Raw genomic sequence first — 13,216 nt, 5'->3', positions numbered from 1 at the left:
TTCGCTCCGCGGCTCTTTATCAAACATTTTTTGCTTGCAAAGAGTTTGCCTCTAACAACAGGTGAATGTCAGGCTAACAAGACCCAGATGGGAGGCATCAGTGCAGTCTGGCCCTAATTTGTATCAGCTCACAGTGAAAAATGCATCTTCTATTTGATGTAGCTGACACATGTGATAGAATACAAAGTCAGGCGTGGATTTTAGGCTGTCACTGAGTATCAGAATCTATAAATTGAGCTTTGAACTGCAGTTTTTGTTTTTTTTCATTACAGCAAAATAACAGATTAAATAATGCTGGTGTGATGTAAAGGAGAGAGAGAGAGAGGGAGGGAGGGAGAGAGAGAGAGAGAGAGAGAGAGAGAGAGAGAGAGAGCTCTAACAGGTGTCGACTATAGGACTGCCCATGGACCAAACACTGCGCTCAGCGGTACAGTGGACACAGCCGCGCTGAATGGGAGCGTCAGACTGCCGCGCGTCCCTCATTTGGAAGTGCGTCAAAAAAGTGTTCCAGCAGGTATTTTACCAGGCTTCATTTCCTCTGAAGTAAGCGCCGTTCTGAACTCCATTTTCCACCTGGAGAGAGAAAAGAGTGGGGATTACGCGCTGTTTAAGAAAACTCTCATCACTTTTCCTGGCACCTCCCGCTCGCCCGTCGGCTCCCCGTCTCTCCGTTTGGCGCTCCGGCGGTCTAAAGTCCCTCTGTGGCTTTTGTTGGTGGGACGCGGACTGAGCCGATACAGAGAAGAATTTTATCCTCTCAAAAAAAAAAAAATTATTCGGATTAGAAAGAGCCGATGGTGAGTTTTTATTTCACTTTTTCTGTTTCTTGTAACGGATCTGATTTAAGCAGAAACACGCTTTGGGGCGCACTGTAGATACACGTTTTAAATAATTTGCGTGTGTCACCTGTAAAAAAATTTAAATAATTATTTATCTTATTTCTAGAAAAATAAATCATATTATTTATTCGTGTAAATGTTCGTTTGATATGTATCTTTATAATTTCAGTTCAATACATCCTCTTTACCATAACACTACGGTGACATTATGTATATAAGTGATAAATAAGCCAAATCAATAATTGAGTGCCTTGGTTCTCTTTGCTAATCTTTCCAGATATAAAGAGGTGGAGGAATCTATCAGAAGCACATCCAGGTTAACAAAAGTATTCCTGAAAACGGTTCATTTGTATTGTGGACGGTGGAAACAAGATAGAAGTGTGGAGTCATAACATGGTTGTGTCAGGAAAAGATCTCTGATGAACTTTTGTCACTTACAGTCATGGCATTGAGTGAGACGTCCACATGAAGTGAGATCCTGTGCTTCGAAGGGGGGGCGAGAATTTTTTTTTTTCCCTTTGAAAAAGCTGTAAATAACTCTACAAGCAAACAAACAACCCCTCCACTTCCTCCTCAATGAGCTGAATGTGACATCAGCCCTCATTCCAGCACACAGTCCTCTCAGCGCCAGTCATGGTTTCTGTCTGATGCTGAAAATTAAACTGACTGGAGTACAACAGAGGAAGTCGAAAAAGGTGAACTGAGTTTCATCAGATAGATGATGTTTTTTGTAGTGTGTTACCACATCCTTGACAAGGCCAGATTTTTGTGTTAATTTTCTTAAACGCTGTGGTGTGTAAAGGCCTCATTCTAAATCTAGCTCCCGGTCCGTTGGACATCTTTATTGTTTCTCTTGGATCCAGTTATTTCCCTCCTGGCTGCCTTACTGCCATTTTGCGCTCTATCTCATACTTAGCCCAGTGATACACTGTTTTCCCTCCACTCCTCCACACATCCCTCTTCACCTTTTCATACCATACTGGTTCTCTGAGAAGCTTCATCCTGGCCGGCACTATTCCAGCCAAGGGGGAAGAGGACTTCCTGACGCTGGCCGCCTCGCGGCTCAGCCGCAGGAAACGTGTCATTGGAGCTGCTGTAGGTGTGGCCATGGTTCTTATACTGTTGGTCGCCATTCCCCTGCTGGTCCACACAACCAAAGGGAGGAACACCGGAAATGCAGGGAGCCATTACGAAATGCTGGGAACCTGCAGGATGGTATGTGACCCCCACAGTACATCTCAGCCTGGGCAGGAGTTGACAGCTGTATCTCCACTGCCACAGGATCCTTCTGGGAAGAAGATAAAGTCTGGGCTACGTGGGCCTCAAGGGATCCCTGGCCCTCCAGGGGAACAGGGACCTCCTGGCAAACCAGGGCCACAGGGGCCCCCAGGTCCAGGTCCTGGTGGCTATTCTCCCTCGCTTTACACTCCCAAAATCGCCTTTTATGCGGGCCTACGTAAGCAGCACGAGGGAAGTGAAATACTAAAATTTGATGATGTGGTGACCAATGTAGGTAACTACTACGAGCCCAGCACTGGCAAATTCACCTGTCCTCTGCCTGGCATCTACTTCTTCACCTACCATGTTCTAATGAGAGGGGGTGATGGGACCAGCATGTGGGCAGACCTGAAGAAGAACGGACTGGTAAGTAAACGTATGTGTGAGTATGTGCATGCATGCGGGTGTGCTGACAGAGGAGGGTCTGTACTGTATGTATGTGTTTGTATGTATGCACACATTCTGTGCTGCCATTGACTCACACTCACCTCTGTTGCATTGAGCTCTTCAGATTCAGAGCACATTCCACTTAGCATGTGGCAACATGACAGCCAAAGAATGAAATAGCACTCTTTCTCCTCATTAAGGGGAATTCATGCTATACAGCCCAAAATCACAGCTACAGATATTTGCATTTCCACATGTGCTGTCGCTAAATGACAAGTGGCAGAATGCAGCCATCGCCGCAGCCGCCGACACTGCCAGTGCCAGTGCCACCAAAAGGAACAGTCTAATTAGTAAGTATCATACACAGAGCTTGATTATCGCCTAAACACAAGTGCAAAAGAGCACCGGAGAAATGTCTGTCAGTGCGCCGACCAGTCAGTTTACACCTCAGCTAAATAAATAATGAATGTAAAATTGACAGTCCACTCATCCACTCCCTCATTCCCCAGACACTAATTAAAGACAGAGGGGCTGATGGGGGGAAGAGGAAGAGGAGAGGTGGGATAATTCACAGGGATTTCATCAGAGGACTCCAAATTCAGGAAACATTCTTCAAGTTGCTTTTCGCATTCATTCATTCATCAAGGACCTTAAATGCAAATGCTCTCGTCTCAGACCTCACTCTCCAGACATGCAGTGCGCCAAGGACTGTCTAAACAAGTGCACACAGGCTGATGTAGGCTCAGACGCACTGTGCCGGTTCATCAACACGACTGCAAATACGGTTGATTCAGATGGCGAGTTTAGATGAAATGCTTAAAGTCGTCTGTCACTAATTATCATTTGATTGCATATGCCTGGTGAATATGTGTGCGAGGCTGCCAGCCTAATGTCCTATATTGTCATTCAAGTCATCTTAGTCTGCTTAATAATTTACGCACCTTAGATTAGATCCCTGAACACCCGCTTTACTTTCCTCTCCTAACCCCTCCCAAGCTTGTTCATTGATTCTCCATTAATTATCTTTTCACTCAACTCAATCATTTAACTTCACCCGGGTCCGTCTGACGCCTGTCAGGTGGCCCTCCTTAAAGTTGTGGTAGATAGAGCTCTCACCTCACAGGGACCTACCCAAACAGAGCTTATGTTAGATGAACGTGGAGTGTAAATGAAGTGCCGCAGAATGCCTGATCATGTTTGGAGTTATTGAAGCCCTGAGGCAGGTGGGTACTCGATCTGTCAGTCAGTGGCCGGAGTTTACTAAATGGGCAGTGTGTCGTACAAGTTGCATTCCTGATTGTAGAACCAAACGGCCTGTTTTTACCCTCGCTGTAGGTGCTGAGGCTTTATTGGAGGAGTTTCTCTGCCTGTTGGGTTTTTCTTAAGCCACCGCCACAAATTTGCCACTTTCTCTTTTACGCCCGTGTTGTAACTTTTACACCTCAACAGATAAGGTCATTTGTAACCTCGGTTTTGTTAGGCAGCCAGTCCAAAAAGATTCAGGACTCGCAGACAGATTCGGCGAGAATGAATGAAACACAAGAGACTCGACATGACAGGGGCATACCATGACGTCCACTTGGAGAGACGGTGAAAGTGGGGGAGCAAAACAAGACAAGTGAGTTGATGGGGAGATCAGGGGTGGAGCAGAGGAAGATGGATGACTTAATGGAGGTGTGGAGACAGTGGGCTGGTAGACGAGGCATCAGGGAGGCTGGTGGTGAAGGCCAGGATGAGATCAGGCGCGATGACCAATGGACACCTACTCAAAATGTCTCGGCTTGACAAGTGATCAAGGCTGGCCAGAAAGAGAGACAAAACTGGTTTATAGACTGCACCAAACTGCAGAGAGAAACGGTCCGAAAGCAGTAAATGAATTAATCGTGGACACCAGTTGATTTCCTCTGGGAGTTTCCGGTGTGTGAGTCCTTGTTAACACTGCATTGTCTTTTGGATTGTGACTGTGTCGTGTGACGAGTGTGGTGAAAGATCTCGGGAGGATGTGCTGACTGTGACAGGGCTTCCATGGGATTGCTATAGATCCGATACCTATTACCTCCACTAAATCCCCTGTCTGTAAAGCCTACCTGCTCACACCTCAATCTAACTATCACAAATCATTGCCGCATGACAGGGCTCCAGAATCGGGATTTGTGACTGAAGGGGGGTCACACTTCAGTTGCTTCCATGTTTGTAATAAGACTGTAATAGACTTACAGTACAATCACAATGGATGATGCGAATGATTGCTCAACGCTCTACGCCATTTTCTTGTTATGAAACACAAGGCACAGGTTGCCAGATTTGATAAAATTAAGAATCCATATTATATTCTAAAGATACTTAAAGACACAATATGTAATACATACTATGTATTATTATTGATCACGGGGCTTTCCCTCCAGAAACTGGGGCTTGGGTCCTGTTTGTGACCACCAGTGAAGAATAATTTGTTTTTTACTTGTATGTAACATAGGTAACTTACCTAACTGATGTCATAGGTGATGCCACATAACATATGGTACACCACCCTAGTGACCCATTAATCCAAACCAAATAGTTTATTTTGCCAAAGCCCCACCCAATAGTTTTTTCTTCTGCCTTTTGACAATGTAAATAACATTAACAAAGTTATGACATGTCATAATATGCAAACGGTTTTTCAGGACACTTTATATTAAAAGTCTAACCTGACGTTGTATATCATGGATCGTTGCTTACTTGACCACAGAGCTTTTATTTTGAAAGTCTCACTGGACATTGCATAAAAAGTATAAGTGCTTACTTGACCTCGGAGCTTGTCAGGTGCAAAACAGAAGCTCGAGGGGCAGGTCAGTGTCACAGTTTGACACTTGAGGCCGCTGACCAAGCTGCCGAATTTAAAAGTGAGAACATGTTGTTGCACGTTGTGTTTTGTCTCGTTCGCTGACGTTCTTTCTCACACTCTGACTCCCTCCCAGAAGTTAAAGCGAAGGCAACCTTGGGCGAAATAGCTGGCTCATTCTCGCTTTGAACACTGAACTGTGGTAATGTTTACAAATACACATTATAAATCTAAATACACAAGTCAAGAAAATAACAACAAAAGTAATTTTTTAGACATTCTAATGCAGAAATGTAGCATATTACATTGAATATTGATTTCCTTAATTATAAATGATTATAAATGCACTTCTCATCGGTGTCACTGCTCTTATAAATGTGTTTAATTACTCTATCCTTAATTTACTGTCGAGGATATATGAGCTGTGTCCTACTTAATATTCCAGCTTCAAATGTTAATAACACAGTCTGTTAATGGTGGCATGCTTTATGTGTTGAGGGGTGGTAATAAGTCATGCGTATACTCCCCACTGCCGAATTTCCCCCTTTACTCTCATTAAGTAGTATGTGAGCTGTTCACCTGCTCCAACAGTGCACCGCTGTATATGTATATATGTGATCTCAATACAGTGCAGGCAAATAAATCCTGGCTCAGCTCCCATTTCATCTGTCCCGTGTTTTTTCACCTGTCATAGACTATTTTAATAGCTAATTTAAAGGTCGAGCTCTTTCACACTGTAGTGTTAAAATGTCATCACTTGCTGTAATGACCAGTACCTGTATTAACTCCTCCAGTTTGGAGACATAGATATGCTACAGGTGAAATATAATTAGCCTCAGAGCGAGGGGAAAGAAAGAGCCGGATACATGGCAGAATGTGCTCGGTGGAGACGAGTCAAATGTTGTATTTTAAGTCTGTAGGAGATCTAAATAAGATATCATATTGCGGCCTGTGATGAACCAGAAATTAAAACAAGTTCATCCCTTTTGTACTGTGCACACATTTGACCATTACAGTGCCGCAGATGACAGACTGTAATACCAAATGGCAGGTAATAGCAATCTAAGGTACGGTTCAATGCTACAGCCGCTTGTCGCCATGTAATCCCTGGGCTCCCAGAGGAGAGGGGACAGCCTATTCAATAAATATTCTATTTTCACAACATCACCCCCACATCCCCCTCCACTGTCCCCAACCCTCCTGCCATGTGCCGGAGTCCCTTAGGTAAGTTTAACAGCTACTTTTCTATTGTCCCCGCTCTAAGAGGTCAGTATATCACAGTGAATGAATCCTGTCAGTTTTATTACCAGTGGAGCACAGCACCACAGATAAAAACAAGACTTCATATAGCACCACCACATCTCCCTGGTCTCACAAAATAGACTCGCTTGATCAGTCTGTGACTCTACCCCCCCACCCTCTGCTCCTTGTTTTTTTTCTCCCCCCTGCCTTCTCCCGTCTTTTGGTCCATCCTTGTCTGTCTCCTGCGCCGTGGCTCCACTTGTATAGAAAATGACACTGCAGCTGCTCCCCCCACTCTCCTCCGTCCTCCTCGCCTGTGGCCCCCTCTGCTCCCAGGCGTGTTTACTGGAGGCCCTATAATGAAAGGGCTAGGCGGAGACAGAGACAGCCACAGGCAAGCCCTGGGGGCCCCTGCCTCACGGCTCACAACCTCTCCAGCTCCAGGATCAGCACAGTGTGCTGCCTGGTTCACACGGATCAGGCTGTGTCCTTCAGCCGTATCCATCTCCTCTCTTGGCTTCCAGTCCTAATCCCACCACCACGACTCCCTCATGCCTCGCTGTCTGGTATATGTATTAATGGATGGCTTGCATTATACCTCAATGTACAGGAACATCAGCCAAAGCATCAATTCATATATCATACATTGGCAAAATGATCTGTGAGCTGAGTGATGAATATTATTCCGTTGTATAGAATTCCGCTGCGCTTGCATGCATTAAGTCATGAGAATCAGAGAGGGCCTGAGGGGGGAAGATCTCCCCACATCTCCCTCCGTTACACTGTTTGGCCAAAATAATGAGCCAGATGACATATGCCTTGTGTCAATAGGAAGCCACAAGAACAGCATCACTGTCAGCTGTAGCCAAAGATGCAAATGTGATATTGGCTGTCACTACACATGTCAAGCAGAACAACAATATAACCTTTACAGATGACAATGGATTGGTGCCGTTATTTGAGAGATGGTCTTATGAGGGCCTAAGAAAGGGTAAATTTAATTCAGTGTTTAATTACACTAATTGGGCAGTTTGGGTAACAGTGTTTGCAGAAATTGTTTTGGAAAAAAATGTAAAGGCCTGATTTTATAGCAAGGTGCTTAGATTTCTCTAAATGCTAAATATACATGTTGTACTTGCTTTTTTTTTCACTTACACATGTACTGATAACTATTAACATATCCAAGCACGAGCTGTATGGACTGTGGTAAGAGAAAATAATTTTTTCACTTATGAATTTAGATTTTGCCCTCCAGCACATAATATAACATGGATAGATATAATTATAAAGGATATCAAATTATATTAGAATATTTTGTATTAAATAATCTAACTGGTTACACTTGTGATATGTCTGACCCACAGGAAATCATAATATCGTATGGTGTACTGTCCACATCTTTTTAGCCAAATTAGATTTTAGTTTCAATCAAGTTTGTTTTCAAAACATACTTGATCTTGCAATTTTCTAGTGTATGAACATAATGTCTAGGAAATAGAAATGCAATGAGTGTTTCTACAGACACACTGGTTTTAGTCAGTAAAACCAGTGTTCTTTTGTTTGTTTATTGGTTGGTTTGCAGGCTTTTGGAGAAACGGAACACATATAATGGGATCATGGAATTAGGATACAACAAAAAGTAACTGTATACATGTAAAGTGACAGAAAAAAAGATGTAATTAGATTACAGATGTATTCACTACAATGGGGGATTACGGTCAAGATTTAAATAAAGAATGACATTCTAATCTGGTTTTAACTGACACCAAATTCACAGCTAATAAAATTAGATTATAGTTATTTTATTCTTTTCTAGTCTTTATTTGCATATATTTGGTTACGTTGTTACTTTATCAATCAATCAGTCAGTCTTCATTTGTATAGCGCCAGTTCATAACAAACATCATCTCATGACACTTTCCAAATTGAGCAGGTCAAGACCTTTAATATTGTGATACGTGGATTACATCACTGACGACTTAAAAAAAAAAAAAAAAAAAAGTGGTAATGAGTACATTTTAAACAAACATTAACATTTTCTTAAAAATGTTTCTTTTGACATTTTCATTAATTTCTCAGGTAATAATGCACAGATCTTGAAAGAAATCAAGCGTATTTGTGTGGAAGATTTTGAGTATAGTTTGAGCAAATCTTAAAGCTGTCATAGGTGGTTTAAAATTAAGAGTGATACAGGGCTATCAAGTCTGATATTGGATTAGCTTGATTGAATTAAAGGGGACTGTTGGGCTTTGGTGGAGGTATGCACTCTACTGAGAGCCATTCTGGTTCTTTATTGGTGCCTGGGGGGAAATTCACATCTTACAACCACTCGGACAGACAACGTGTACTACAAGAAAATCGATAAAGAACAGAAATCATAGAGGTGACATAAACAATCTAGATACAATATGTACTACACAATACCATATACAGGTGAATTATATACATTTATTCATGTAGTTTATTCATGTACAGTAGGGATGCACAAATTTACGGGCACATTGGCAATTCTAGCATTCAGGAGTTGGAAAGTATCGGCATTTCATATAACAGCTGAAAAAGAGACAATACTGTGCAACTGTAATTATACAGCTTTCTGGTTTCCTGTCCAGATTTTTCACTTCTCCACACTCTAGACAGGTATTACTGCACCTTACTTTTACTTACCTTACTTACCTCACCATTTCTTCCCTGCTGAGCGAGTTTTTTTATTTCTATTTTTGTTTAACCTCTCCTACATAATGTGGCCCATGTACCCTACGCTAAAACGAAAAAAGGCTCACCATCTTTGCTTTGAGAAATACAGCCATTTTAAAAACACCCCTGAGGACTACAGTATCTGAAATCTAATGAAACATGACTGTTGTAGTAGAGCAGCAATAGCTGTGCTCGGTTTCACTGTCTGCTTGTTGAGCTGCGAGGCCTCAGGAGATTTACCTCTCTGCTGCCTTAATCAGTTTGGTTTGGACTGGACAGGGACATGCATTTCACCGATCACAAACATACTGCACTTTGGATGCATCATCCATGACCTGCATTTCATTTAAGGAGACCTACAGATAGTGTCCTGGAAATTGAACACAACTCCAGGGTTGATAGATGGTAGACAATGTGCTCAGGCGGGGGCGGAATGGATCGGTGCAGGGGGAAAAGAGCATATTTCTTTAGTTACAGTAATTCAGGCTCTGTTGCTCGGCGATTGACTGTTTTCAAATTGATGCATGCTCATTGGGGAGAAAAGGGGCCCCAGTGATGGGACTGACATGATGGTAGTTGAGTTGCAGATCATATTCTGTGGCTGTCATGGAGATGTGCGTGGCTCGTCTGGCTGCTGACACAGATTGAGTGCTCCCAGCGTAGATGGACACTGAGCCAGACACAAGGCCACTGATGGCTGACATATGCCTGATGATTGGAGCGGCTACACCAGAATTATTGATATATCCTGCTCAGGAGATTTTTAGGAATGCAATCTAGTGTATGAATAAATTCTTCTGGAATTTTTTTTTGCATTTGATAAAAACATTTGAGACATTTTAATGACATTTAGACAATAATCTTAAACTGTGGGGTTTTCTATATTCTATTTATTATTTACGATAAATAGTTGAAAATAGCTGTTCAATCGCGCTATGTATTTAGGGCCTCTTGAGTCTCTTGTAAGACTGACATACTATCTAAGCCCTTTACATGCACAATCCAGTTTAAAGCCCCCATACTTAGACACTGTACCATCAAAATGATTTTGAAGCTGTTATTTTAAGCCAAATCAGTTGCATAATATTTCTTTAAACATTTTTGAATAAGGCAGTGATATACTGAATACTTTGTTTGTCGCCTCTTAGATTAAAAGCACAATGCACAGACAAATTCAGTTTCCTCCGCAACTGCAACTCAGCCCAGTGTATATATTTAAATGTCTACAATGAGTAAACCCAATTAAATGTGTTAACAAACAAGTAAAGATCCACTGCCGCTAGGTCAATAAGACCAAACTCACATGCGGCATGCAAATTTGAAACTGTCTGGCTTTGGCATAGCCACTCAATATCATGCATATTGAGCTGGGCTGGGATCATAAGCAACAGGTCAATAGCTGGTGGAGATAGTGATGCTGTTTCTCGGCTGAACCAGTTTCCCCATAGACAACCTGTTGTCCCCAGTGAGTCCGCTTATATCCACAACCCAATCAGATCTCCATCCTCGGCATCTTTGGCCTGAGCCACCGGCCACAGCTGATCAATAAAAGGCAGAGTGGCCGCTTTCTCAGTCCACCCCTGGGGTCACAGGTCACAGCCCCATCCATCTGTTTATCTGGCATGTATGTGGAGGTGATGTCGGTTAATAATTAATCAGGAGACATCCTGCAAAAAACGTCCAGCGTGTTAAAGGATATACTGAGATAGTTTTTGTTGCAAAGGGCTGCAGAGTGAGCTGTGGAGCAAGTGGCGCTGACATTTGTGAGTGTTTGTTCGGTTTTGTCCATGTTCTAATTGTCAATGCGTGTGTCCCCTGTGGGTGACAGGTAAGAGCCAGCGCCATCGCTCAGGATGCTGATCAGAATTACGACTACGCCTCCAACAGTGTGATCCTGCATTTGGACGTGGGCGATGAGGTGTGTGTGCAGCTGGACGGGGGGAAGGTCCACGGAGGGAACACAAACAAGTACAGCACCTTCTCCGGCTTCCTCATCTACCCAGACTGAATGCGAACCCCCCCCCCCCCCAGAGAACAGACACCGACACACACATAGGAAATACTCACAGTCATATGTACGTATGCAAATAAATGCGCACACACAGACATGCGTGCACACAATGTCTGCATGTGCACACACGAATATAAACACATACACACACATGCAGACACTCTGAGATTACAACAGCAAAAGTGAAGTGTGGATTGAGTGAAAATCAGAGATAAAGTGGAATTAGGTGGAGTTGTGTGATTTGGAGCCAAGCATCATGAGCAAACTGCATTTACTGGCGCCCTTTATGTGCAAATATGAATTCCAGAAGATGTACAGTATAGGTGCACATAACAATTGCACGTTGTGCTCTGAAATATCTAAAAAAAAATACTTTGATGTGTTCCATATTAACTGACATCGTGAGAATATAACAAACATCATCAGTCTAATTGTTTTTTATTTTTACCGCAATAATGGTGTTAAGGGTACCGTTAATCGAAGATGACTACGCTGAGGTGAACGCACACCTACCGTATTCCAATCTTATAAATCTCTGCTCTCCATTCCAGTGACTGCTGATCAAACGGCCTGCTGTCTATTTTGCAGATCATCATTGTAAAACATTATTATTTTTTTTGCCCTCAAGTGAATTCCGCCACCCTGCATTGGGGCTGATAAAAAAAAAGGCCATCTGAATAAACACAGATGTTTGACCTGTCGTTCCTGTCTCGTTCATGACGCAGGACATCACACAGCACGATACAACAAAACACAGTTGAATGACTCTTGTGTGTGATTAAGTTTTAATTGCCAAGTGCATTACTGACAACATGTTCTGCGTGTGTATGTGTGTGGGTATGTCAGTATGTGCGAGTGGGTACACTGTAAGATAATGAAGCAGCTGCAGTGTTTTATTTACACCAGATGTTGTATAATACCTTACAGGCACATTACTGTAATTACAATGCCATACCTACTTAGTACTTTATTTTTGAGAGATCCTGTCATATGTATAAAGACAGTGACCCCTGGATGGGCTATCTGATATGCTGAATAGGTTGATTAGACAGTTGCTATTAAAATACCCATACCTACCTTGTCTGTGTTCTTGTGTTGGGATGGCGAAGGTCTGCATTGATTCATGTAAGTACACATAAACACAGACTCTTCTTCAGTTTTAATTTGGAGTGAACACTCGCAGAATTGGATGTATGACATGGAAGCGTGGACCTAAAATCCGAGATCGAAGCAACAGTGGTGGACCACAGCCACTGCCTGCTACAACATGGATTTCCAATATGTCTGAAGACACTGTCGAAGACACAAACATTAATACGGCTGTATTGATCTGAGCTTATAATATACCCAGGATCTGCAAAATCCAGCCATTTTAAATGTAACAATATAGTGATCATTTGTACCAACAAACCAAATTGGTGCAGTGTTCGATAAGGCTCGACATTGTTTATCAGGGTTTTGAACCGAGATAATTTGTTGGAAAGCCCACATATAACAAGAACTACATAGTGGATTGGTTAGAATCTTGCATTAAATAATACTCGTACATGTCTCTTAATTTATTGATAATCTTACAGGGATTTTAGTGAAGCCATGCTGTGCTCCAGCCTACATCTCTGAATACATTCTGCATATTTACAGTGCTAAGTGAAATAGAATACCAAAAATAACCATCTCCTTTATTTATCCTTTGATTAGGGCAGCCACTGATGAATATTTTCATTACCAATGCTTCTTAAGATTATTTTCATGACTAATCAACAAATTGTTTGCTCTGTAAAATGTCTGAAAACAGTTAAACCTGGCCTATCGATTTCTCAGGGACCGAGAGGACTTTAAATGCTTTGTTCTGAATAACTAACAGCCTGTAAACCCAAAGGCTTTCAGTTAAAAGGGGCACTACGTAGTGTGGAAAAATAAATTCAGATAGTCAGAAAG

At 42.3% G+C, this 13,216-nt stretch overlaps 1 protein-coding gene across 1 annotated transcript; it reads left to right on the top strand.

Annotated features, from left to right (window-relative positions):
* Positions 1-374: 374 nt before the first annotated feature.
* Positions 375-12,354, top strand: c1ql4a (complement component 1, q subcomponent-like 4). Its single transcript, XM_030421796.1, has 3 exons — positions 375-797; positions 1,117-2,483; positions 11,096-12,354. The coding sequence occupies exons 2-3, from the start codon at positions 1,947-1,949 to the stop codon at positions 11,273-11,275; spliced, it is 717 nt and encodes a 238-aa protein (XP_030277656.1). The 5' UTR covers positions 375-797; positions 1,117-1,946; the 3' UTR covers positions 11,276-12,354.
* The last annotated feature ends 862 nt before the right edge of the window (positions 12,355-13,216 follow it).

The sequence above is a fragment of the Sparus aurata genome, chromosome 7 (assembly GCF_900880675.1).
Source record: "Sparus aurata chromosome 7, fSpaAur1.1, whole genome shotgun sequence".
NCBI lineage: Eukaryota > Metazoa > Chordata > Actinopteri > Spariformes > Sparidae > Sparus > Sparus aurata.
This window is presented reverse-complemented; position numbering and strand designations above follow the sequence as displayed.